This window comes from Bombus fervidus, chromosome 10, assembly GCF_041682495.2.
Source record: "Bombus fervidus isolate BK054 chromosome 10, iyBomFerv1, whole genome shotgun sequence".
Classification (NCBI taxonomy): Eukaryota; Metazoa; Arthropoda; class Insecta; order Hymenoptera; family Apidae; genus Bombus; species Bombus fervidus.
In genome coordinates, this window is record NC_091526.1 from 7,225,150 (window position 1) to 7,252,791 (window position 27,642).

General features: G+C 35.6%; 1 protein-coding gene and 1 long non-coding RNA gene across 3 annotated transcripts; one reads left to right on the forward strand and one right to left on the reverse strand.

The window, feature by feature from the left end:
• Positions 1-27,170, forward strand: Gad1 (glutamate decarboxylase). Of its 2 annotated transcripts, XM_072011259.1 has the most exons (11): positions 1-242; positions 1,312-1,397; positions 1,750-1,840; positions 5,559-5,795; positions 13,433-13,749; positions 14,213-14,464; positions 15,068-15,135; positions 20,518-20,596; positions 22,320-22,469; positions 22,665-22,859; positions 23,197-27,170. In XM_072011259.1, the coding sequence occupies exons 2-11, from the start codon at positions 1,341-1,343 to the stop codon at positions 23,368-23,370; spliced, it is 1,620 nt and encodes a 539-aa protein (XP_071867360.1). In that variant the 5' UTR covers positions 1-242; positions 1,312-1,340; the 3' UTR covers positions 23,371-27,170. The 2 variants fall into 2 exon arrangements, with proteins under 2 accessions (XP_071867360.1, XP_071867361.1); XM_072011260.1 differs by lacking the exon at positions 1,312-1,397 and having other exon boundaries at positions 2-242.
• Positions 11,988-12,681, reverse strand: LOC139991303 (uncharacterized). The gene is made up of 3 exons (XR_011800785.1): positions 12,581-12,681; positions 12,206-12,313; positions 11,988-12,073 (listed from the first exon to the last, which is right to left on the reverse strand). It is a non-coding gene; the product is annotated as an uncharacterized lncRNA (long non-coding RNA).
• Positions 27,171-27,642: the final 472 nt, after the last annotated feature.

A 27,642-nucleotide genomic window follows, 5' to 3' on the forward strand; every position in this document is an offset into this window, starting at 1 on the left:
ACTGGGTCAGGCAGACTCGAGGCAGGCCGAGTCAGGCCGAGGCTCGAGAGTCGTCCAGGCGTTTTCGGCTGGAAGCAGTCCCTTGGAAACCACCCCGAAGCCCGTCGTCGCTTCACCAGTCTATCGTCGATCCATCCTCCAGTCCTTCTCTACAGTTTACAACAGCTTCAACCCCTTGCGAGCGCGAGCGAGATCGAAGTATTTGTACTCCAACTATCCCACGAGGAGATAGCAAGGAATCGGTGAGTACTTCCTTGGTAATACTAGTTTTGTTGCAACCGTTTCTCTTCTTGATCATCTTCGCTTTCTCCAGTTTTAGTCGTTTAAAGATACTCGAGAGAGTTTTGAAAGTAGAACTGTATTTCTTCAAGGGTGATTTCTATTGGGGTAATAGAAGGATTATGTTTTTGGGATTGTTGTGCAATTTGGTAATGTTTTCTTGTAACCTCTCGGTTCTTGTTTCGAATTGTCGCTTTCACGCATAACTCATTCTCGCTCCATTCGTTCTTCTCAATGTCATTGTGAGGTATCCGTGGATGGATTTATTCAAAATTCGAATAGTAAAATATTATCTTATTTTCTAAAAGACTTTAATCCATACCTGATTCTAGAAACTTTGTACTATCTAGAAGACTTTGTATTTTATTATCTACACGTACAGGAACATACATCGTACATACTTCTTATATTATTAACTTTATCTATTTTATCACAATATGCTACATTTGGTTAGAGTTGTATTCTACATAAAAATTTTACATTCCTGGATACCGCTATATTTTTTCCTCGACATAAATCACCAGATACCATACATACGGAAAATCTGAATGAAAGCTGCACGATTTTCTACTAGCTTGCACTATCCTCCTTCTTATGTAATCGTTTCAATCAGCACTTTTCTTTCCACGTTTGAATTATTCTCTTTCAGTAGAGTGATCCGTAGTTTCTAATCTCTCGAGGATGATCTATTGCTTACATTTCTCACGCTCCAAGGACCAGTCGATCGGTTCAGAGAGCAACGATACGATTTCAAAGAACCTGAAGTTGAAAGTTCACTGACAATTAAATGCAAAACGAAAAGAAAAAAAATAAATCAGAACGAAAAAGAACAGACAATGCTCTCTGTCCATGTTTCTTTGGTCGCTCGGCCTGCCGTGTTCTTTCGGCGTATTTTTTAATAATTCTCGCTTCGCAGTTGCGCAATTTCTGTCAGGCTCTCGCTATGGATAATAGAAAAGATACGGAAAAGCGCGAAAGTGTGTTGTTCGAAAAGTTCGACACTGAAGCGGACATTGTTGTTGATTGTTGTAGGGACTGAGGCGAGGGGCACAAGCAGAGACATGGACAATGTGCAAATGATCGGCACTAAAATCACAGCGATCAAGGAATACTTATATGTAAGGCATTCCCATCTCGTTTCACGTCATTCATCGTGTCTGTCCCTAGTTCTCCTCATTTTATGATCGTTTATCGTTACAGTAGCTGTTCATTTACTCTGTTTCTTTGGTTCCTTTTAGTAGTATGTCCTTAAGAAAGATGGTAATTTTTGTAATCGTTGCCTGAGAACGGATGCATCCGTACCATCTATGAGCTTTTACTACTACCAATTTCTTTCGTCAACAGATTTCGTTAGATTTATACTTCGTTCGACGAGATTATTCTAAGGAATGTCACTAATTTTTGTGGTGTATGTTACGAAATATATATTCATGTAGTTCAATAAGTACAGATATTTATTGTAAATTTCAGAATTTCGCCCGGACACACTCACCGACCAGACTAATGAGTTCCGAAAACACGTACTCGCTCTCTAGGGAGCACTGTAACTTGAAATATTCGGGTAAGTTTCATCAAAATCTTTTCTCAGAACTTTTCGAATATCACAGCATGCCCTGTTCTTCAGAAATTTTCTGTGAAATTAATAGAATGAGCTACAAGTGTTCCTTTTAACGTAACGATAACCTTAGCTTCCCCTACCTATATGTTGTATCTTTTCGAACTTTCCTTAATTGTTTATGTTAAACTACAATAATGCACGCCAATATCGTAGCGTATAGCTGAAAAAGTGATAACAAAAGTCAGTTTGTTGCACGACAGAAGCTAGTGTCTCGTGCATCCAGTTTACTCTATGTCTGACCAGATACGTTCCGTATCTACTGACCAATATTCTTCTATTGTCTTCATGCGTCACTGCGAATCCAAGCATATTGTTTCTAAAGTTGTTTCGGAGCATCTCCTCGTGTGTTCCGACTGTGGAGGCAGCCTTGGCTTTTCTAGAATGAAATCCGGGAGTCACAATATTGCCCTGATTTTGCGAGGTTCGGAAGGGTGCATAATAATAGAGGATTTAGAATTGGCTTGAAGAGGCTCATAGACGACGAGTGGCTGAGGACAGATTACACGCCACAGAAAGGGCGGAAGGGTTTGTTGTCGGGAATCTGTTTACACTTTGCCAAGTGCTAGATACCGATAAGAGCAGCTTCCAAGCTAAAAAAAAATAAAAAAGATCGGTTAATATTTTTCTGGTCAAAAAATGAGTCGATTTTAGTTGACATATTTTAGGATTTTGATACCAGATAACAGTAGAGATTTATTATAGAAACGTAACTGTAATCTCTTGAATCGATTTTTAGTTCGTCAAACTTATTAAAATTTTGATAGAAGTTAATTACAGAAGATCTTTTTATTGTAGAAATTTTGTTATAATTTTGATTGCCTGGAAAACTTTTATCGAGAACTCAAGTAGCTTCGTGTTTCTTCCGACTCGTTACTATAAATTAACCTCGTAATCCTGCTTATAAATCGCCAGAACTAATTGCCGCGTGTAACAACCCCTGGAAGGCGCTTTGATTAAAGCCACGTATAGAGGGTCCCGTGCATCTGGTGCCAAACGACGTACGATTTCCACGTAGATCAAGCTAGAATCTGTAATTCAACCAATCGAAACAGCATGTATTCGATGCTTCTGTCTCTTGCACGATTTAACGCTAATTACTAGCTTTATTCCTCTGTGTACATTGTTTTCACTATCGATTGAATAACATTCGAGTCTGATCAGTAGTTCTATCGGAAGCGTTGTAAAACTCGAAAAAAAAGGAGACTTTGACGGTCTTTTCAGACGTTAGATTGATAGAGCTGGATTAGCCGAAGCAGAGCCTCTGGAAGCCAGGGATTTCTCTTGTCTAACCATGGGCTCAGAACGATTCACCATAAGGTTCCACGCTCCCTCCTTTTCCCATTCGATTCTCATTCATCGTTCTCGTGATTATTGAAAAATACACTTGCTCCTTTTCAAAAGCTTTATACTACTCTTTCTGAATACATCTTTATCGTAAAATTTAACTAACGTAACTTTTGAACGATAATTTTTTTCAAATTTAAATGACTTAAGAATCGATATACTCGTACTAATTAAGTTGGAATATAAAGTATATTGAATTTGAGTTGAAATGATCATCTTTTTAAGCAAGATTTTTCTATTAAGAAGTTCAGTATTCCTTCATTCTATTCAGATAACAGAAAAACAGTGACTTTAAAACATAAATATTAGCGAATTTCTGGTCTGTTTATCCATGGGATCTTCTTAATGCAATGGGAAACGAAGGGTGGTTTATTCCACAGGATACTTTATGGTTACCCAGGGACTAAAAGACAGTTCAATCTACCAAGGATTTACCACGAGCACATTGAAATGTCCTACTGTAAATAGTTTTTATCTGCACCAAACCAGAGCCATAAAATAATCAAATTACTCGAGGTAAAATTTACATTTTAAATTCCAGTCACAATAAAATTCTATCTCTTAATTTATCCATCTTCCTTTAAATTGAACGTCACAAATTTTTAGAAGACAAATATTTTCAGTGTATCTGTACTCATGATTGTATTATATGCATTTTTGTGTAGTACGATGAATGTCTATTGCATGAACGTTTCTGAATAGCAAAACAAGTCACTCGTCACTGGTATAATACGTAGAGAAAGACGAAGAAGAAAAAGAAGAAGAAGATGAAGAGATGATGACGGTGTGAGATGGTGTCATCCCACCAAACAAGTGAGAGTGTGTCAATATAGGTCTATACTTTCAATTGTTTGATGAGGTGAAATCATTCTAATAATTGACGTTTTCTGCGAAGAAGAGCCGGCGGTAGGTCAAAACGGCGCATAGTGGGCCCCATCGCGATTATAGCGGGTCAAAAGTCCGACAACAAATTGTACTCTGTGTAAGAGATAAACGTTCATTTCAAGTCTGTATAGTATGTGGATAACAGAGTCAAGAGAGCACAGATATAAACAATCAAAATATAATTTTCTTAATCTCTCACACGTAGAGCAGTATTTGTTTAACATCCGTGCTGTTCTTACATTTTTTAAATTTGTCTTACGACCTAAGTATTTTTTCGAGATAACATGAACTGTAATCAAGAAGGTACGCTTTGTTAAATAATTCGTTCTTAAAGATACTCCCAGTCAAACAAGCGACGAAAAATATCATAACGTTATATTAATATCAAAATCCTCGTAATAATTATATGTTCCAACATTCTCTGTGCACCAAAACTTTACAAATATGCAGCATGTAGTACAAATTACACTTAGTTCGATTTTAGCGGCCCGTTCTCGCTCGTTTGGTAGTAATATTAAAAATTATGATTATTTAATAACACGATGAGATTTAAGGAAGAGAAATATCTGACACGAGTAGGAATTGAGCTTATCCCAAAGTTTCATTACATATTTGAAAATATAACGTCTAGAATTTAATGAGAAAGATATAAAATGCTACTAAAAAAGAAAAATCTGTATTTAGAACTATAATAACGAGCCATTAAAAAAACGTTGAACTTTTTCTCCATTTCAATGAATTTTGGAACAAGTAAAGGTACTGATTGGACTTGTACATATTGCGTTCGATTTTTGGTCCGTTAAAATCGCGATCGGGCTCACTGTGCGACGGAGCGCCGACGAAAAGACGGACGCTCGATAAAACGGTAATCAAATCGATCGGTGTCGCTGTCGTAGAAGAGATTTCACTTGATTATAACAATTAGAGAGTCACCAGTAGGCAATTAGCCACCACTACGGTTCATTAAATTCAAATTACTTCGATCAGTGTCGTAGCTTGTGATTTACCAACTTTTTGGTATCTCAACATCTTCGAAATTATACAATTAAGATTAACAATTTGATGAGTCGTGTTTATAGCAACATTCAAATGATACAATGCTGAATGTTAATGTTATATTTATGATATTTCCAAGAATATTCAGAATTTATAACGAATTATACTTGTAACGCTATTGAAATTATAAGATTCCAAGTTAGTAAAGTTAGTTGTTTAAATAAAGAATTATCACTGAATACAATTCAGTGAAAGGTAGAATGTATTTCGTCAGTTCAATATTTCCAGTATATATCTAGAAGAAACAATTTTATATAATAATTTCGAAGATACTAAGGAAACAATATGTTACAGAATCTCTGTGTAGACAAGAATATAGAAATCCAAAGAATAGTTAGACATCTATTACTACAATACTTAATTTTGTTGCTCTCAGATATCCTGCCACAGAATGCCGAAGGTTATCCAGCAACCAAGGAATTCCTGATGAAGGTAGTGGATATTCTATTGGATTTCATCAAATCAACGAATGACAGAAATGCGAAGGTACTCGATTTCCATCATCCCTCCGAAATGATGCGCCTCCTGGATCTCGAAATTCCCGACTCTGGTTTGACTCTTCAGCAACTTCTCATTGATTGTTCCACCACCTTAAAGTATCAAGTTAAAACTGGTAAGTTAACGTTAATCTGTACAACAAGTTGACTATTCAAAGTCGTGATTATTACATAGAAACAACAAAAATAACTTTTTTTATGTTTTAATCGTTGATTATTAATTAAAAGTAAAAATCCTGAATTAAATCAAAATGAAAATTGTTAAACGATATTTCTTTGCTTGTTAAATATGGATAAAAATTATCTAAAGGAAAAACTGTAGGGAAATTGGAGATGATGACTAGTAGAGAATCGCTTAACACTGTGCTATCACATTTGCTTGCATTCGGGAGGGCGATAAGCCACGTAATTTCATATTCAATTTAGCATACGCGCTCTCGGGGTCGGAGATAAGGTGGCTAGAGACACTTCCTGCATTTCCGTCGGCTACAACCCCCGAAATATACACGTTGCCCTTGTGCACGTGATAAATGAGCGAGGGGCTGCTCCTAACTGAAATAAAAAAAAACCGTGTTATCACCCTGCACTATCTTGGTTATTTTTTTCTGAGAAGCAGTGATACAGTTTCGAGTTGTATAAAGTTCCATTTCTTTCCTCAATTGTAAAGGAAGAATCAAGTGAAAAATTTGTACGATAATAAATAATCAATGTTGAATATTAATTCTATTATTCCTACAAAATTAAATTCCATTTATTCCCACAAAATTAAAAATCCCTCCAATTTATTGGACAAATCAAAATATTTAATGTTTGTATTAAATTTCAATACTAAAGTTCTCATTGAAAATTGTTTACATCCTACATTTACAACTAACGCGATCGTAGAATTTTACACTGAGATAATGTAATCGTGGATTGAAAATTCTATCTATTAATATTTGTCTCTAATTTTAATTTCAAGATTCTTATCGAAAATTTTCAACTCCGTAAAACAACTAGTGCAGTCGTAGAAGTTTACACCGAGGTATTAATTTAGCCGTAGCTTGGCGAGTCTATAGAGTCTCTCGGTGGAGGAAATGCCAAAAGTCAACCGCAAATCCCCCGCGAAAGTTCGCTATCTCGGCAGGATTCGATTACCAGCTTGAATAGATGCTAATGCACAATGGAAGAGGGCAAACCGAACTTAGGCCAGAAATCAGGCTTGTCTGGTAGCGAACGCCGATGGAAAGGATCGTGGACAGAGTGAATGACGAGCCACCCCCTGTGTATAGAGGGACGCGTGCACGATGTATACGTGTCGACAAAAAGTCCTTATTAGATTATATACCACGAAAGATTCCCTCTTCGTAGCGATCTGACTGTCATCGAAACTGTGAAAAAAAGGAAATATCCACCCTTCTGCAATCGAATCAGTTGATTGTAGATACGTTGAAAATGCTTCTTTGGGGTGTTGGATGATAAGAATGTCGATGATAGTCTTTTGAAATATGGCACCATAAAAAGAATAAAGATATTGGGGGTTGTTAAGAGGGAGACAGTGTTTTAGGGAGAGAAATTGTTTATGAACGAATTTTCCCAGAATTAATATAAATTTTAATATTACGATAATCAACTAGTCTTAAGTAAAACTTCATATTAGGAATTAATATGCTGAGCTGAATATGTATTTAAAAAATGAAATATTATATACATAGAAAAATTTATGTAAATTATTGCTAAGCTTGAAATTTCCACTATCGTGTAACTCACGATAGGAGAAGATTAATATCGATTAATATCGAGATACGTGCGAAGATCTTGATTGATTGAGGTGGAGCTGGTGTATCGACGTTCGTGATTGATTCGTATTTATCAACAACGACATATTGTCGATATAGAATGTCCATACAATCACGAAGACTGAGAATTTCGAAGGTCTGACACTGGAAAGAAACCCTGTATGTTTCCTTTAGAAAGCTCTTTGTCGATATATAAAATAGCGCTCTAGTTGTTTCGACCTAGAAAAGACAATCTACACGCACCAACAATTTTTCGATATCGTAATGTAAAACTCGGTATAATTACAAAGAGATGGAAAAATAATTTTCTTCAGAATTATAAACCTATCAATTATATTTTTAAGGTAAAATTATGATTCATCAGCTTAGCCTGAAGAAGACAAACATATAAAATTTATTTAAGATCGAATGAAGTTGTATAAATTATTTATTTGAATTTCACATCTTAACTGCAGTTATCAACGTTTATTTCCTACAGAAAATTGAAAATATATATTCTTTATATCTGATATCAGGAATGTAGAACATTTTGAAGACAAAAGAATAATTATTTTTCAAATCATTTATCCTGAATTCTTCGTCATTTTATGAGGCTGTGAAAGGATTAACAGACAAAAAAGTTGCCAATTTTCAATCGAGAACTCTCGTCCCAATTCCCCTCAACGTGGATAGAAGTTACGATGGATTTTTCTGCAAAAAGCCATTGGAATTCGAGTACGGATAACCAGAAAAAAAAAGGGGGGAAGAGGGAAGAACAATACAAACTGTGCCCATCGAAAAACACGGTTGTAGCGTTAGCGCACGTGGCACCACTGCGCAGGGTGGTGAATTCAATAGGATCGGTGTAATTAAGAGCCATTTCTACACGATTTTCCCTCGCTGGGGTCGAGGGAAATAGTAAATAGGGGCGAGCAAGCGGGGGTAGCTACGCGATCGCTCATAGTTTGAACCCTTCGTGAACTTTCGGCACGAAAGCATCGCCTACACCCATTGGAATTTAAATTGGCATCGATAGCCGGCCGTGGAATGTAGAAATCGTTTCGTCATGGAACGCAGAAGTTGTTACGTCATCCATTTGGTAGAAGGCGAGAAGAATGGAATTCCTGCACCCAAAATCATAACTGTTCAAATATCATGCCTACAAAGACAAATGGAAATTCTCATAAACGATACTCCTTTTTTTTTTTTAATTTGATTTGATTGATCATTGAAATTGACTTAAATTTTAGAGTTTCTATTGTCTGTATAAATTATGGTTATTAAAAGATTTAGGCTTTAATTATCTTTAAAATCTGTTGAATATTTAATTTATAAAGATTATACATTTAAAATTGGTCAAATATGTAGTGCATGAAGATAAATGAAATTGTGGAGTTAAGAGTTATGTAAAAGTTACGTAAAAGAAATGAAATTATGGAGTTTCTCCATCGAAAGGTGAATAATGCTATTCACATAAGACGTTTTCTTGTGCCATTATATAAGTCTGAGCTCAAGACCACATTCGAAATGGTTTTCTTTCTAGTGATATGATTGATTGCACGGTATTAGCGTTTAGCCAGGGTTACACACTTCTCTTCATACAAATCCTAAGCCCTGTAATATATTACCGAGGTCTGCATCGAGCAGGTTCTCCACGTTAAAATTTGTTCCGTTTTTTTTTTCCACGCGGGAAAAGAGAGCAAATTAGTCGGAAAGTGATACCCTCCGACGTTGTAATTGCTCGTAAGAGCAACCTAGTGAAAGGAACAAATCGCAGAACCTATCGTATCGGACGTACAAATACCAGTCTATTTATGTCCTCCTATATCAACTCCACAAATTACAAGAAATTAATCAGTATAAATCTGTGACAAACATTCTTTAACAAAATAAGTAGAAAACATGAAAATAAACAAAAATTTATTTTGTAATGTTCTTTGTTTTACTACTTTTTTTAAATAGCATTTTTACGAATAAAACAATGTTTAACAAAGAGTATAATAAAGTTGATATGAGAAACCCAGAAATCGCGAGAAAGCAAGTAACGCAAACCTGTTATAAATATGTTTTTAAAAGATGACAGTATATTCTTCTTTATTTTATTACCTTTTTCAATATTCCGTTATAAATAGACTATAATGTTTGTAACACAAAATTGATATAGAAATTCGATTTACGTGAGAATGTAAAGGATCGCAATAAAAAGAAGATCACCGTCCATTAGTTTTAAGGGGGCAGCGTCTATTTTGCTATTACTTCACGGCAATGAAAATGAGTCTAAGGGGATCCGGTTCGAAAATCCCTGCAGCTCACAGCAAAATTAACATACCCTTAAATCTACATAATACGGCAAACCTGCCTGGTTTATCTCGATCCGCGCGTTGCACTCTCGTGCGTTTGTTTTTCGTATCTTCCTATAAACTACGCAAACAAAACACTCACTACCCATCATGAATGTTTAATCGTCGTTGCATTCATTTCTGGAACGTTTAAAATATTAAACCAAAATATTAAAATCTTTTAATGTTATATTCTAACGAATATTATAGAAACGATACTTATTTCAACTACATTGAATAATATCGTATTGGATAAAGGTTGACTATAATTGCATCAATTAATGACAATAATGATGAGAAAACTAATATTATGAGTGTACTAAAAACATATCGGAATTTTCTGATAAATCGATGAAAGTTTTGGAATGGCGGTGAGATAAATTTACCTAATCCACTTACAAAGAATAACGAAGCAAAATAATTCATATATTATTGATTACATAGATTTTATATTAATGATCTGTAACACTCTCTTAAGAAACGCAATCCAATATGTCTAACTTCACTTTTACAACATTCCTCTCCTGCCAATAGAAAGTTTAGCTAAGTTCACTTAATCATCCCCCACTTCTGCTCTGAATTCATTTTCCACGTTCAATCTACAAGTAATTGCACTGATGTAATAGTTAAAACTTTCTCAATTTGTCTCAGAAGATAACGCAAGCTTGCCACAGAATAGTTACGCTGGCGATTCGCGTGATTTACATTAGCCTGTCTTGCCAGTTGGTCGAAATAGTTTGTTTTTCCTGTGTCATACGTCAGTTTGAGAGCCTCTGCAAACAATCTAGTCGCGCAGCGACGCGTGTGACGCGCAAAATGCGGGTTCCTCGGACCATCGACCCTCCACCACCCTTGACTGAATCGCTGGAGCTCGATGCTCTTGGAAAAATCGGGGGAGAGACAGAGAAAGGGAGACGTCTTGTTGCACACCCCAGAACCGGACGCGTGCCACGATCCACGGACCAAGATAATTGCGAATAACACTGCGACAAACGGCTCAGATACCGCTGCCCGATATCGCATTTTTGGGGTGGAGACTCTTATGTCGAGATATACGCTCGTGATTCCGGAGATTTCGATGTTTCACTGCTGGATCTACTAAATTTAGTTTGTCATATAGGGAGAAAAATTGCGATAAGCGCTTGTGGATATTTCGATCATTGCTGATCTTTTTCATCGGGAATTCTTTGAGGTTCTTTTTTGGATATACCGAAGGCAAAATAATTCGAGATAAGTAAAAAACGATCGAATGACTAGAAATCGTAATTATTCGTTAGAGTTTCAAGAATTTGGTTTTATTTCTTTAAGTGGGTTAAAATATCGAAGAATGGAATAACTCAAATTAAGGAAACAAAGTTAGAAAAGTTAGAAATCGTATTCTTTTATTAAAATTACAGAAATTCATTATTCACTAATTTCACGAATTGTTATTCCAAAACTTTCGTGAAATATTCTTGAAGATTGCGAAAATTTGTGAGGGAAATCATGATCTCGACTTCGCGCTAGAAAAGTACTGAAGTTACAGTTACAGATGTGCCAAGGGGAGCACTTAGCCCCCGATAGACTGCCGTCATACGTCAATCACTACGTAATACCGTAAGATTAAAATGTCCAGGCGCCACCCTCGAAATACTCATTCGCGTCTTTAGTCTTAATATCGAGGGAGCAGAATTTTCGGAAAAACATAACGCGACTCTGGAGGTTTCACGCGGAAAACCTTTCGACTATGCTCATTGGTTATCAAAGGTTGTGAAGGTTATCGTACACTCGGGGGAGAAAGTCTTTTCGTGGCCGGATATTCAATGGAGTGAATCCATCAATTCTCGGGATCAAGGGATCTACCTTATTTTAGAGAATGATAGGATATAGGTTTCAAGGGTGGAAGAAAATCCTGCATCACGGAAACATAAATTCTGCGGAAAAATGATATCCATGACTAACAAAAGGATTTACTTTACATAAATAAATAAAAATCTTCTAGTTTATTGTTTATTCCGTAATCTGTTTTATAATTACAGAATTAGAAGTTAATAAGGATAATTCAAACTCGTTTAGGTTCATTAAATAGTAATATTTACGCATGTAAATACATAATTTATTTTTAACAAGAATGAAACAAATAGTAAAAAGATAGGAATTGTTAAATTCGATTCAAGAATCGAAATTAACAAAAGACAATGTGTTTAACAAGATGATGAATATAAAAGTCTTTTTTCAATCCTGGAATAAGGTATTTACTTATTACTACTAAATTATTTTCTTTCTCCATTACTTCTTGTGGATAACTTAGTAATAATTCTGAAATCGTTTAAAGTGCTTCTTATAGTGTAAAGAACATTAATAGACATCAATTTATTGCATAACAAAAGCTGTTGACTCATATAGCCTCTTTACTCCATGTCTAATCACAAACGTTCCGTATCTACTTACCGAATTCAAGTGTTTTCTCGGTTCATCTTGAATTTAAGCAAATTGTCGTTTATATCGAAACATTTCCACATGTGTCCTAAGTATGAAAGCAGCCTTAACATTTGTAGACTGGAATCCAGTAATCACAATATGGTTGAGCTACAGAATTCCCCGATTTGGCGTAATCGTAATTTTGAATAAGCATTATTATACTTCTGCATTATCTATATATTAATCTTGCAATATCTTACAAGTGTAATATCTTAAAATTTATATTTGCTAAAATCATTTATTTTTTAAATAAATATAAATAAAATTAACAGATTGATTCGAAATAAAATTATTGATTACCAAAGAAAACGAAATACAAAAATCTAACTTGATACAGCAGGGTACCTTGCGTACAAGAAACAGTAGAATCCGAGCACTTGTTCCCCCAGTCGCATCAGAAGGCAGACTCCCATCGAACAGAAGCATTAACCCTGATCCTGGCGCGATGTTCAGCAGAGCGGATGACAACGTACTCAGCCAGCAGCTTAAAGCTCTCTCTCTCTTTCTCTCTCTCTCTTTTCGCTTTCTATTCGCGTGTCTTTAACGTCCGACCTCGCTGTTTGGCGTTACGAACGTTGGCAATATAATTTTTGGCCACGTGCCACGTCGGTGTTATTAATTACCCTTCCATTGGACGCCGTCTTCAAACAATCAAAATTTCAAAGGAATTAGAACGTCACCCTGATTCATGGTGGAAACGATTAATTTGAATGCCTCCTTCCGCGGTGAAAGGATTGTTTCGTGAATTTAACACAGGCATTTGTTTCAAGGATTTCAATACCATTGTCCGATCGTTAACACTGCAACTACTATATCCGTCAAACGATTTTTTATGTTTGCAATTATTAAAAACGCAAATTCTTTGGCAAAGTTCATATTGATTTTTATTAAGATTAAAGAATAGTTAACATATTACGGATGTTCATGCGTTTATAGAAAATGTAAAGATGCAGAACTGCACGAAATGCTCTAAAATATGTAATAAAATATTCAAACTATACTTTATTTAGAATTATATATAACATACTTATTAATATATACGCATACCTATTTCTTTTCATTACACAATTCTAATTATAATCATCTGCATATGGTACATTTGTCTGTACAGAATATAGTGACATAGGTCTGTACTTCCAATATTAAAAAATGTGAACTAATATAATAATTCCATTTTTCTTTTGCGATTTTCTTCAGGTCATCCTCATTTCTTCAATCAATTATCCTGTGGTCTTGATATCGTCTCGATGGCTGGCGAATGGCTGACAGCGACAGCCAACACGAACATGTTCACCTACGAAATCGCGCCGGTGTTCATTTTGATGGAGCACGTAGTGCTTCAAAAAATGAGAGAGCTGATTGGTTGGAACGGTGGTGATTCCATCCTTGCACCAGGAGGTTCCATCAGCAATCTTTATGCTTTTCTCGCTGCCAGACATAAAATGTTCCCCGCTTACAAGGAACGAGGCCTCGCTGCTATCGGTGGACAGCTAGTTATGTTTACGTCTGACCAGGTACGCCTAATTCTATTTATAACGTTTCCTATAAGCTTCGCGATAAATCAAATTTTATTTTTGTATAAACCGATATATCTTCATATCTTCTTCAATTTCTATATCTTTGATTGTTACGATACATCTTGCTTTCTTCTTTAAGAATTCTTTAATTCACAATTCTATAAAAGAATTTTAATCGCGACTCACCTTCCTCGAGATATATGAATTTTTCTATTTATCTATTTTTTTATCAATTAACAGTGGAAGTCAAAATTTTCCAAGATAGAATTTCTACAAATTTGTTAGCTTAGAAAGAAATCCCTTGCAATGAATTCACTTTTGGAGAACCCTTTGATTAATGATAATCGTATAAGAGAATTGCTATTAGAGAAATTTCATTTATGATTTCATAGTAAAATTATAGCCACCATATAACCTAGATAGAAATAAAAATTTAAGGTGTGCTTAATTTGTCGCACAGTGCCATTATTCGGTGAAATCATGCGCCTCTGTCTGCGGACTGGGAACGGACAACTGTGTGATGGTTCCGAGCGATGATCGAGGACGCATGATCCCATCGAAGTTGGAAGAATTGATTCTGGAACGCAAGGCTAGAGGACATATCCCTTTCTTCGTGAACGCTACCGCAGGAACGACCGTCATCGGAGCATTCGATCCTATTCCAGAAATCGCTGATATTTGCCAGAGACACAAGCTCTGGCTACACATCGACGTGAGTGAAATCAGTTAATTCTACCAATAATTATAATAATCAGATATTTGTACAAATTGATATGTTTATGAATGCAACCAAAGAAGTCGGATCTAGTCGATGAAATTAGTTTTATCTCCTAAACATAACGATTACTATACTGTGAATATTTTATACAATTTAGATCATTATGTTTTTTTTTTTTATAGTAATCACCAACAATAATTCTATCGATGAGATCAAATGGCTCAAGAATAGACAGAATATTAAAGTCGTTGTATTCGTTTCAATTGTAAGAACGATCGATCGTTTCCGTTATATCGCACGTATAAAATTAAAAAATATATTTGTTCGACTAATGTAATGAACAAAACCGAAGATGAAGGTAATTCGAAGATAGAACAGGACGAGAGAGATTTTCACTTAGCCAGACAGCTTATTCAAATCGGTTTAGCGTTCGAACGATAAATGCCAAACGCGTAAGAGTCTTAACGTAAATAATAGATGTGAGAAGCGTCACGTAGTCGACGGCCAGTTTCGATGGGTTAAATTGGGGGAAAATTCGGAAAATCTGGGCTTTAAGAGTCAACGTTTACAAATCTTCACGAAATATTCCTTTCTTAGGCGGCTTGGGGTGGTGGACTGCTTCTTTCAAGGAAATACAGACATCCCCGAATGACAGGAATCGAACGGTGAGTGAAAAGAACAAAATATTTGATTTGTGTTATTTTCTACAAAAAAAATCGTGACGTAATTTCACCCTTAAATTGATCCAACTTCCTTGACTCGCCTCTTTTCGATCAACCAGAAACACCTCCACGCGTGTTCCATAGAGGGGCGGCTTAATCCACGTACTTTATATGTAGTTTATTGAGGCTTAGTTTGATGGAGTCACTCAGAAAGAAAGCATACGCACACGCGTGCACGAAAGATAAAATCGATAAAGCTTTTTCAATGTATTCGGGATGAGAATAAGACACCTTAAACCTTAGAAAAATCACTCTGCACGGGAATAGGATAATTTCTTTTAATAATGACTGCAAGACTACAATAATACGAACTATAGTATCCTGAAATTTGGAAAAATGTAGATTAAATAGGATTTTTTAAGTAAAATAATCCCATTCATAAATTGATATCAATGAGAAATGTTATAATTATTTCACATTGCAGATATTTATATAATCTCGCATATTTTTGAGAGCATAGCTAAAAAATTAAATTTAAATAATTTTGTTTTATCTAATATATATTATTAACAAATATCTTACTTTGAATATTTTATATATCTATGCACAGTTTTGAATTTTCAATCCTGCTGCATTCCTCGGTTCTTTTTTTACTCAGTTATGTTTTCTTATTACTAAACAATTTCTCAAGTAAAAAGAATTCAATATTATGCTAGTAATGAGATTGAAATATCGAAATATGAATAAAAAATTCAAGGAATGCAGCAGGGTTAAGTTGCTCATAAAAATACATAAAAACCCGGCAATTTTTATTCCCAGAAATTTTTCTAAAACTTACCTTGGTATTCTTTCATTAATGGCGAAACAATTAAAGGAGTTTGTGAAATATAAAAAATCTATAACAAGATTCTCTGGCTAAAAATTAGGATAAATTAATCGACGCGGAAAGAAGATACCAGCCGGCTATTTCTGTACAGTGTCGTAATCCATAAAATCGAGGGGCGACAGAAAGGAGTGACTCCTGTCTTCGACACATGCGAACTTTCGCATATAGATTCACAGAGGCGAGCGATGTCCGACCCCTCGCGCTGCAATTGGGGGTCAGGGATAGACCGATTTGGGAGTAGTTCAGATGGGGTTGGCGAGATTAATCCACGATTTGCATCCAGCCGCATCTGCTCCCTTCTTCATTCAACGCCAGACAATCCGTGACCCGAAAAAAAGTGGCACGAGGCCTGCCAGGGAAATCATTTTCACGCAAAAAGTCGCCGGTTTCGAGTAATTTCGAGTATCGTCACTTGTTCTTCTGCATCGTGGCATTTATCCGGAATTTTTCTCTACACAGAGAATGTTAATATCACATGTTATGAAGGAAGTTTACTATTGTGAGCAATACTTACTATATATCTATCCTTTTCACACAGGAGTAAATTATTATTCTACTTTTAGAATGTGTTTTTGTTACAAATTTTTGTGGCACAAAGCTTTAACCCTATTTCCTGAGATTACTTTATAGTAATTCGCATCAAAATTGTCATGAATTAAATGTTCTTCGAATTCGATCGAAACTTATCAAACATCGCTACACAAAAAATGAAATTTTATCGTGCACAGGCAATAATATTTTTTTTCTTTGTTTTTAAGCTCATACAAATTATTGGGTTTACTTTCATGATTAATTTTTACAATATTTCATGACAGTATTTTTATACATTTTACATAAGTGAGATAAGGGACGAAAAGGAAATTCATACGAATTATCAAAATTATATTTTCGAATTGTTACTTGCCGGTATTGCCATATGTATTTATATCTCAGTGATGCATAGATTATATAGAATAGCATGCAAATATCGTAAATATTATTCAAGTATCAAATCAAATCTGAAAATCGCAGTGAAGGAAACATGATACGTAATTCAGAATTATAAGATTAAATATTGGCCGATTCCACGATGATGTATAACAAAGCTAAATAAAGCGAAACACACGTTATGTAGAGTAAACGCGAGTAAAATCCTCCACTCTCATCGCTGTTTTGCTGCTTGTACAGACTGTACCCCAGGACTTCCTTCCTGTGAAAGTCTTGATTAAAATGGCAAACGAAAAGTCCGAAGGACGAGCAACAGCTGGATCAGTTCCCTGGAGCGCATTTGCAGAACAGAACTCTCCTCTTTATATATCGACGCGCCGCCGCATCGTACCGTGCCTTCCGCGGGCCTGAAATAAAAGACCGTGCCTCGACAATGCTGGATTAAACTCGTACAAAGGGAACATCTTCCCTCATTCTCTCGTTGTCTGTCTTCTCTGTCGCCCCTCTCTTCTCCTCCTCAACTATCGTTGTTTCTCCCTCGAACAGCACAGTGCAGACCCTTGAAAAGGAGAAAGAGAGAGAAAGAGAGAGAGAGAGAGAGAGAGAGAGAAATAGAGAAAAAGGGAAATCGTGATTCCACCGTCGCGACAAAGTCAGAAATGATTACGTATAAAAGATTCTGGGGAAGAGAGCAAGGTTTGCAGGCGGAAGTGAATCTGACAGTTCGCGTCCTTCTCTCGCTGGATTCAACAGATTTGTCGCATACTCGGCTAAGCTCAGCTGCTTTCACGTGTATTTTTCTTTCGTATACACTTCCCTGAATTGTACCGAGAATTCTCGATTCTCTGGAGCGCGATTATTGCGATCTCGTCCGGTGATCATTGCGAGTTATTCTTATTTTGGTGGAAGCAGTTCCTCGTTCACAATATGAATCTTTCCAAGTCAATTTATCCCGCAGTGTCAACTTAACATAATGATAAAAGAAGCAATATAAAGAGAAGGTAAATAATTAAGCTTGCAAAATTTGTTCTTGCAATTAAAAATAATGAAATTGATATGCACGCAGGCATTAAAGTTATTACGCAAAATCATATCTTTGTGAATGCAATTAATGGAACGGAAACTAAGCAGAGGTTTGTTCGTAATGAGTCATACTTTAGGTATTTTACACATTTTTGCATATCGTGTGCATTCTATGTATTTCTGAGTTTTAAATTATAAATGGATAAACGCACACAGTCTAGTTACTAGGCATGTTCGTGCACACATAATAAAGTGATGGAAAAGCCATACTACCTTTTTGTATTTGAATGTGAATGGATACAAAAAATGGATAAGCGTTAACATTAGATGAATCTTGTTCCTCTTGTATTTCGATGAACGTAGAGAACTGTTTTTGAGGTTGACGTATCAATCCTTCTTCCTCAACGCATAATGAATTTGACAGTTCCAGTCGAAAAGTAGCTGCTTTCCTCGCCTACTTTCTGGGGGGAGGATAATTAGCAACCCTCGTAATATATATTGCGCGGCTTTTGGGGTTGGCACCTAAGACGAATTTAAGAGTGAACGGAGGGGTGCTGCACGCGCCAGCCCCAGTTGCGAACCGCATTAATCACTCGAGCTTTATGTACAGACATTATGCACACTCTTAACAATATCTTTTTAACTAATGGAAAATCAAAACACCTGGGAAACCTTCCTTCGATTCTCTAAAATGAAACTATGCTCTATAAAATTATAATTTCTCGATTAATTAAATCACACATTAATTACACAATGAAATATCAAAGCAAATATATGCAGTGTGGGATCGCAAGCTTTATGAATACGAAACATCGAATGGGAGAAACTGTTGAAAGTGTTGGTGATACAACAGTACGATAAACTCGTATGTTGAAGAGGATGCAGAAGAGTGACTAATGGCAAACGCCTGTCGTCGACACGAATCTCTTTCCCTGACCGTCTCGAGTACTCTCACATCATCCACAGCACAGTCAACAGACAGTAGGGACAGTTTCGCGATATATGTGTCACTTGCCAAGTGTCGATAACGTTTGTCATGAAACAGACCGTACCGCGCTCGTCTGCACGTGTACATCTGATTCTACTTGAACCGAGTTGACTGGTGCTGACTGCGTAAACGAAAAGCTACACGTTCCGAATTATTATTATGGAATATGAGTACGACACTGATGACTATCATTTAGAATATCTAGTACTATCAAGGCTTCTATTCTACAAAACGTTCTTTTTATTCTACAAAACGATAATCGAATATCGAAAAATCGTTTGACATTCAATTAACGTAATTTTAATGTATTTCATATTTATATTCATATAATATTTTAATTTACTTTTACAATAAGCTAAAAATATTTAAAATTTTATTAAAGTTCTATATTACTCACAGAGATTTTCACTAGATTATTGTCAAATTCCGACACTTTGTAATGCAATAATCTTTTTATGCAATAAGTCCCTTTTTGTGCTGTTTTATTTACCTTAAAAATAAATGACACCGTATTTAAATTTGTAAAGACCAAACTACAAGGATTAAAAATTTAACCGTATTAATTTCTAATTTTTTAATTACAAAAAGCTCTGATTAAGAGATTACCTCGTTAAGAAATCATGTACAACCTATCTGATGCATATTAAAAGGACAGTGGATTATTTTAATGGGAAGGTGAGCGACACTTGTTGAATGTTTCGAGTGCATCGCAAATTAGTGTCATGTAGTATACAGGTTCTCGCGTTTCGCAGCGGCAAGGATTAAGAAGGGTTAGGAATTTTTACCGCAAGGGTGTGTCTCTTAGGAGCAGAGGGTTAAATCCAATCCCGTGGCTATATTAATAGCTCTTCTCTCGAATTGATGGACCCCAATGAAGCAGGAGGGAAAATAACTCATATTTTATCCCCTATTGGTCCCTTTGGGAGTGGATAACCGTTTGACGACCAGCTGAGCTCGTTCGCCTTTCTCAGCCATATTTACGTCACTCTTTTCGTTAGATTACAGATAAAATCTGTTCCACTCACATTTTTCAATTCATTATCTCCTGTTATTAAACCCAAATCCGAATGACAATCCTATTTTTAACATATTAAATACTCTCACAATTTTTCGAGAAGATCTACTACTATAGATCTTAGTTTCTATATATGAATTTCTCAGAAGCCAAGCTGATCAATTCTATTTTTTATAAATTTCTCAATTTCGGCAGGTACATGATTACTGTTCAATTCTCAAGAAAAGAACGATTTACTTTCACAAATAATAATAGTACAATAATTTTTGAGATAAATTTTACAGAGCAGTGTTCGCGATATATCATCACGCTTCTATACTTTTCTATTTGTATAATTACTCAATATTCCAAACAATTCATATACGCATTATCACAATATCGTTTTTCAAACGAAGAATTATTTTCTTTCTATTTTTAGATACTCAAAATTCTTTAACTAGTATCTATATATAATATCATTCAACTTCAGATTCTCATAATAATTCAAATGATATTTCAATAACAATTTCCATCCAGATATCCTTCATAATATGTCAATGTTCACAGAGCCGACTCCGTAACCTGGAACCCGCACAAACTCATGGGAGCGTTGCTTCAGTGTTCGACGATTCACTTTAAGGAGGATGTAAGTCAATGAAACTCATTCCTTAATTCGTCTTACTGTACGTATAATTATATCATGATCCATCTCCGCGACGTGTCTCATACACCTGGGTATACATCATGTCGAGCAAATCGACAGCTCGAGGTCGTGGACCGAGCAAAATTCCGGTCTCCTGGAAGGGTGATGACACAACAGTAGTTGCATTCCGTGGGGCTAGACGTACGCGTCGGAACGCAGCACTGCAGGAATTTAATTAAACTAAGAGATAACATATGTTGCCGGCCGTACCGCGACGGTTTGCCCGGGGGTTTATCCCTCCCTCCCCGCGCTTGCGTGGTTATTGCTAACTCAGAACTTCCCCTTCGGATATTAAAATTCCGTGCGCCGGCTGCCGCGGAACGTTTCGAGGGAGATTCTACCGAGCCTTTTCCTTCTTCGTGCTTATCGTCATCCTTGCACGACCGGGAAAAATCAGTTCGAACAACCCCGGGTCTAAGAATTGTTGCAACTTGCAATAGAGAAATCAGGATCACGAATTATTTCAATATGAACGGTAATCGAAACTGTTATGAATTTTTTCACTTGACATACAGTGGATAAAAGGATAATTGCAGATAGTATAGTTCTACAGAATAGAATTATGATTGATAATGACTGTCACGTGTAACAGTAATAATCATGTACACAAATATCAATTTTTAATTTTTTCTTGTATGTCACTATATGTTATACGGTTAAATGATCATTGTGTCGCTTTATGTTTCCCTTTTTATAGTCCAGAAACAAGAAAAATCCACGAGGAATAGATACATATGAAATATACGCGTGTTTGACCAAGTACAGTCAGTTTCTACTTACTCGCATGTTATTCGTTTATTCTTGAAAAAGTGAAGCTTTTTAATGTCGACCGTCTATAATTTTATGCTATTCTATGTACATAATGCAAATACAGACAGTTCTATGAAATAACCATGCGTCTGACCAGGTAGAGTCAGTTTCTATTGATTCGCGTATTAGCCACCTATTCTTAAAAAAATTGAATTTTCTCACATCAAACGTGTATAATTTCCTCCTACTGCGTGTGTATGCTGCTAATACAAATAGTATATGTAATTAGTTCGTAATTATATGCCATTTTAATTGTGACTAACTGTGAATTTAAAGGTGGCAACAATCATCAGAGAAATTCAACGTTCTGAATATCTATTTCTTTAGGTTCTGATGATTTATTAAATTTATAGAACTCATCAACAATTCTCAATGAATTTTCAATGAATTTTCAGTCACTTTTAATTTCCCTGTATTCTTTATTGTCTCTCTTAATGTAATTCTCTTCTCATCCTATAAAGTCAGATTCGCGGTGAATCACGAGGAACGGATGTTTAACGGCAAGCTTTCAATTAACTTTTAGGACGCGAAACGCGTAGAATCGCGGGATCATGGGTGTACAATGGTGGCTGGTAGGGTGGCGGAGTACCAGTCGCCATTTTGTAAATTCAATATCCCTCAGTTTCCCTCTTCCTGCGCATGAGTTGAATTCTCATATCGACCGGGACCCGTCTCTCCGCGTTTGTTCCTTGTCGCGCCTGTCAATTAGAAACTTTCTCGAACGCGCCTCAAAACGCTCATTGTGCAAGCTCCATAAAATGAACTGAAATAAAAACAAACGACAACTGGAAAACAACAGGAGAGACGATGTTTTCTCTCCTCATTTCGCGATGTTCTTTATGTCTTTATGTTGCAGGGATTGCTGATTAGCTGCAACCAAATGTCCGCAGAGTATTTGTTCATGACAGACAAACTGTACGACGTGAAATACGACACCGGTGATAAGGTGATTCAATGCGGACGTCATAACGACATCTTCAAGCTCTGGTTGCAATGGCGAGCCAAGGTAAATGGACGTAGCAATCGAACAAAACTGGAGAACGTAGACAGAAATTGTTAAAATTTAGAAGAGTTAATCCTGACGAACTTCGTAAAATAAATTTCAGAGAGTAGATGGAGTGAATGGTCAGAGAATATAATTCAGTTTAGAAGGATATTTAATTTGTATGATAAAATTCCTCAAATTCGTTTTGACACACAGGGTACAGAAGGATTTGAGAAACACATGGACCGGCTGATGGAACTCTCAGAGTACATGGTCAGGCGGATCAAACAGATGCCTGATAAATATTATTTGATACTGGAACCTGAAATGGTGAACGTCTGCTTCTGGTACCTTCCAATTCGCGTTCGGAACATGCCACATACTCAGGAGAGGATCAAGATCCTTGGAGATGTGAGACTAAAACCATCTTTTGAGAACTTACAAATTTTCCTAACTCTATTCCAACGTATTCCAATTACTAGATTGCAGAGTTTTACGCATATTTTATTGAAATTTCTCTTCAACTTACTAAATATTATAATGGGTATTATTTTCCATTCTGACTATAGTTTAATTAAACCCTAATTAACGTTCTAGATCTCTAATTCTCTATTTCCAAACTTAAATTATTAGCTTTACAATTTCCTGATTATCCTATATTTCATTAAAATTATTTCTATCGATAATAATAATATTTCTACATGTCCTCAATGTACCGAGAAAGCAGAAGAAAAATATCTGTTCACAGATTTGCCCCATTTTAAAAGGCCGAATGATGCAATCTGGAACACTGATGGTCGGTTACCAGCCGGACGATCGACGGCCCAATTTCTTCAGAAATATTATCTCGAGTGCCGCGGTAACGGAAGCGGACGTCGACTTTCTACTTGATGAAATGGACCGGTTAGGCCGTGATCTGTAAAAACCCGCCCGTTCTAATTAGTTGCGTAATCAGCCGCCGCGATGCAGTTGATTATATCGCGATATCGTATCGAAAGTGATTCCAACTGATATTAGAAATTCATTTAACGAGCAGGAGAATCGTGTCGCGTTTCATTACGTGTACAAAATTCGGAGGCCAAATTCGAGACTCGCATTCATGATTACTAACCTAATCAGTATGCACCGGCTCTCTCCTTTTCTCTTGTAGACCAAAAAAATATTCGTTGTTTTATTTTATTTCTTCCTTTAATGAAAACTTTTAGATTTCGTTAAAAAAATTCTTTCTAAAAATTAAATAAAAGGTAAGTTTTTATTCACATTAAAGAATATCTCTCTTATTTAAATTAAATTAAATTTCACTTGAGAAAACTTTTGTTGAAATTTCTATTGCTACTATCCAGAGCTTAACTTGAAGTTGGATTTTTGGTACAATATCTTCATCTAGGGAAATGAAAATTAAAATTATAATAGACGATCGTTTCGTTTGAATATTCTTTAAATATTCGAGCATGAAATTGACGACAGAAGAGAGTCGGTCACCGAATCATCGTTCGTAGCACGAGAAACGCTTCTTCAGCATATTACAAGGCAGCTACTGAAGATCAGAGGATACTCATAGCATGTAAGTTCTCTAGGTGTAAGCATACAGCACATCCACGAAACGAAGAATCAAGTTACAAAGCTCTAGCGATGCTTCCGGCCGTAAATGTTACTAGTTTTCACTCCTTGGCGCTATACTTATTCACTAGAAAAGAAAAGGGAAACGAAGGAGTAGCAACGACGCGTTTTCATCATAGATTGAAACAATAGTAAAATATAGTTAATCGCGCTTATAATGACCGAGAGTTCGTTTAATTAATATTTTATTTCTTAGTGAAAATACATGACATGCGCGCTGCAACAGTTGGCTCCGTATCAGAACGTTATTGAGAGTTACAGGATTTAGAAAAAAGATAGTCGAAAATTGGTTTTGATTACATCATTAACGTTGCGTATCCCTCACAGGGAGGCAATAAGTGAAATAAATATATTACGAGAATAGTCACGAACGGAAAAAGAAACTCAGAAGAACATTGAATTAATTAAAAATTCGTTCGAAGAGAACGAGATAGATGTACAAAATATTTTTACTTGCATCGGTACAATGCGGCGGAGTAATATAGAGATAAAAAATGATATTAGTTCGCTTAGAAATGATGCGCGTTACTTTGTTGAGAGACTAAATGAATTTGTTACTTATTGATCGTTTGCAAAGCTATAAAATAAAGAGGGCAGGCCTGCATACATTATTATTATATACAGAATGTACGTATGTTATTATTTATTATTGAAGAGTTTCACCACTAACGGAGAGTAATATTTATTAATATACATTATAGGAAACTTGAAAAAAAAGTATAAATGTATTTGAAACTAAAAAAAAAAAAAAGTATAAGTATATATATAAAGAACAAAGCGTATATTATATACAATATAAATATATATATTTAGCGTTGAGATTTTAAAATACAAAACACAAACCCATGAAAGTACATGCTTTTTCAAGTATTCGTGCGAACGGTTGTCATTTAGTTCGTCGATTACCTTTATACACTGTTGGAAACTGATCTTATTACGTATTTGGTAAAGAAATCTCTTATTAGAAATTAGTTCCGTAGTTTTGAATCGCGTTCCCGTCTTTCACCTAACTTTTTAGGGGGACATTATCGATCGTTAGCTCCATCACTTCTCACACGTTGATTCATTTCGTTAATACAAAAAAGAGAAACCATAAAAGAGAGTTGCGTCTTTTTAACTATAAAATTTCGATATTTTTGCCTCGTATGAAACGACGAAAGAAATATCAATCTGTTCGGCAATGAAAATATAAAAAATGGCAACACTTAAGAACCGAACGACCCTATATAGATTTTTCGATTCACTCGCCATTGAGTAAAAAACGAAAATGTCTTTAAACTTAAGTAAATACAAAATATCTAGGTGTATATTAATAAGGGAGATCTAAAATGTATTTATTGTAAATCTACGAATTTACTCGACGTTTTCATTTCCCGTCGACACTTACCGAGCCGTCGATAAATCTTTTTCCATTCACAAGAAACTCGAGAACGAATGAGAACAAAATAATAAAAGACAGGATAGAAGACAAAGTATATACGGAGGCGGGAAAATAACGTGCTAAGATAAAGGGTCCCATGCGATATTGTTTAAGTCGTAGAACATTATCGACATTCCTGTTACGCATGATTCGAGTCAACTTTTAATAATATTCATCTAAAGCTGACGTGAGATGGAATTCGTGAATTGTAATGTAAAATCGAAACGATATCATGATGTTTTAGACAATACTAGGGGAGCAGAGGGTATGTATTTTTGAAGAAAAAAAAAAGGAAACAAATGAATGACGTTTATCTGACCACGATTAGCGATACCTGCAGAAGAGACATTCTATCGAACCGTTGTTGTTAATTGTCCATAATTTTATCAGCGTTATCAATTTTTTTAATCACCAGTCGTTGATACTGCCGACTGAATGGCTGATTTTACTTCGACGAATTCACTCGTATTCTAACGTAACTAAAGAGGACACAGAGAAAGACATTATCATATATACACACAGACAGACATATGCACGTATATTAAAAGGTTTAGCCAAAAGTACTATATTTCTACAGGTAAAGGAATTATACAATGACACTATCTAAGTAGAGAAAAATCTCGACCCTTTGATCTGCATACATGTTACACGTACATTTGGCGAATCTATAAACTTCACATTGTTGTGAATATAAACGTAAGAAGTATACCTTTGCCATATCAGTGCCGTTAATTAACGACGGTTTTGTACATTATTCTTGTGCCATTTCTTCTTATATCTTGACGAATCAAAGATTTGTATATAAAAAGCCGCGGAATATGTTCCCTTCTATATTACTTAGCACTCGTTGTACCAATATGAAAATTATTTGAGAAGTACACTAAAACGTGTCGCATTCTATTCTTGTGACATTGTTACTGCATATTCTACGCTGTTGTACTTTATTGTTATTCGCTACATAATTTAATGTCTTGTTATATATACATATATATGTACTTTAGTTCTACAAACTTTGAAGAACTTTAGCGTCACATAAACTATACACTAATGCACCTTCCAATGCACTTTTTAATGCACCTTTCATGCACGCGCACACAATCGATAGAAAATTATAAGTTTAACATATAAATTTCGTTTCTTTCATTTGAAGCTAGAGAACCGACGAAATCGGCACAAGTATAATTAACGTTGGTCAATTCCTTTCCTTGTGATTTATCAAACTAACCCAGGGTGATCTCATTAACCCTGTGACCTCGTTATCGTTAATTATTAGTCTAAGTTGGAGCGAGGAGAACAGCAACAAAATCCGATGTCTTCCAAATGAGAAAGAAGAAAAGATCGAAGAGTATTATTGGGATTTAGAGATGCCTCGCGATTCGTGAAAGCAGCTATCCTTATACATTGTACGTAATTAAGCAAAAACAAGAGAAAAAGAAAGAAAACAAGAAAATACATTTATATACATACAAATAGGTGAGAAGATAATTATATATAAATATGTATATGTGTAAACGTGTGTGCAAAACTCTCCTGGCGGTAACACGAGCGAAAGAATATGGATTATACGTGGCGTTATAGCGATGATTGCTGGCACGTTGTGATCTTGTTGTACGACAAGTACCACCTAATTGACCCTATTATCCACTGTATATCAATGTCTAATAAACTGCTGTTATCCCAAATTATCAATAAGTATTACGTGATACTTTCTATTACATTTGCTCCATCACTAACAATTTATATAACGTAGGATTTAATTTAATCACTGGATTGCAGACATTTATACGAATTCGTATTTTTAGGGAGAGAACTAGAAATATCCAGAACTACAGATAAAAAAATACAAGCAGAGATTAGTTTCGTTCACTGGATATTCTAACGAGAATATTTTTATATATTATGTACATTACATACATGTTATCTTCATTATATATATTTCTGCATCTTTAAAATTAGCATAAATGCAAACAAACATCCGCAGTTTATTAATAATACTCTCAGCAAACCTTCGTACTCTAATAAAATCGATATTCCGTTTAAAAATCTTTATAAACACTCAACTGAGAAAATAAAATGTTGAAATATAAAAGAATGAGAGGACAATTCTATCGAATTATTCGATTAACAGAGATAGCACGATCTTAAAGCGAAAAT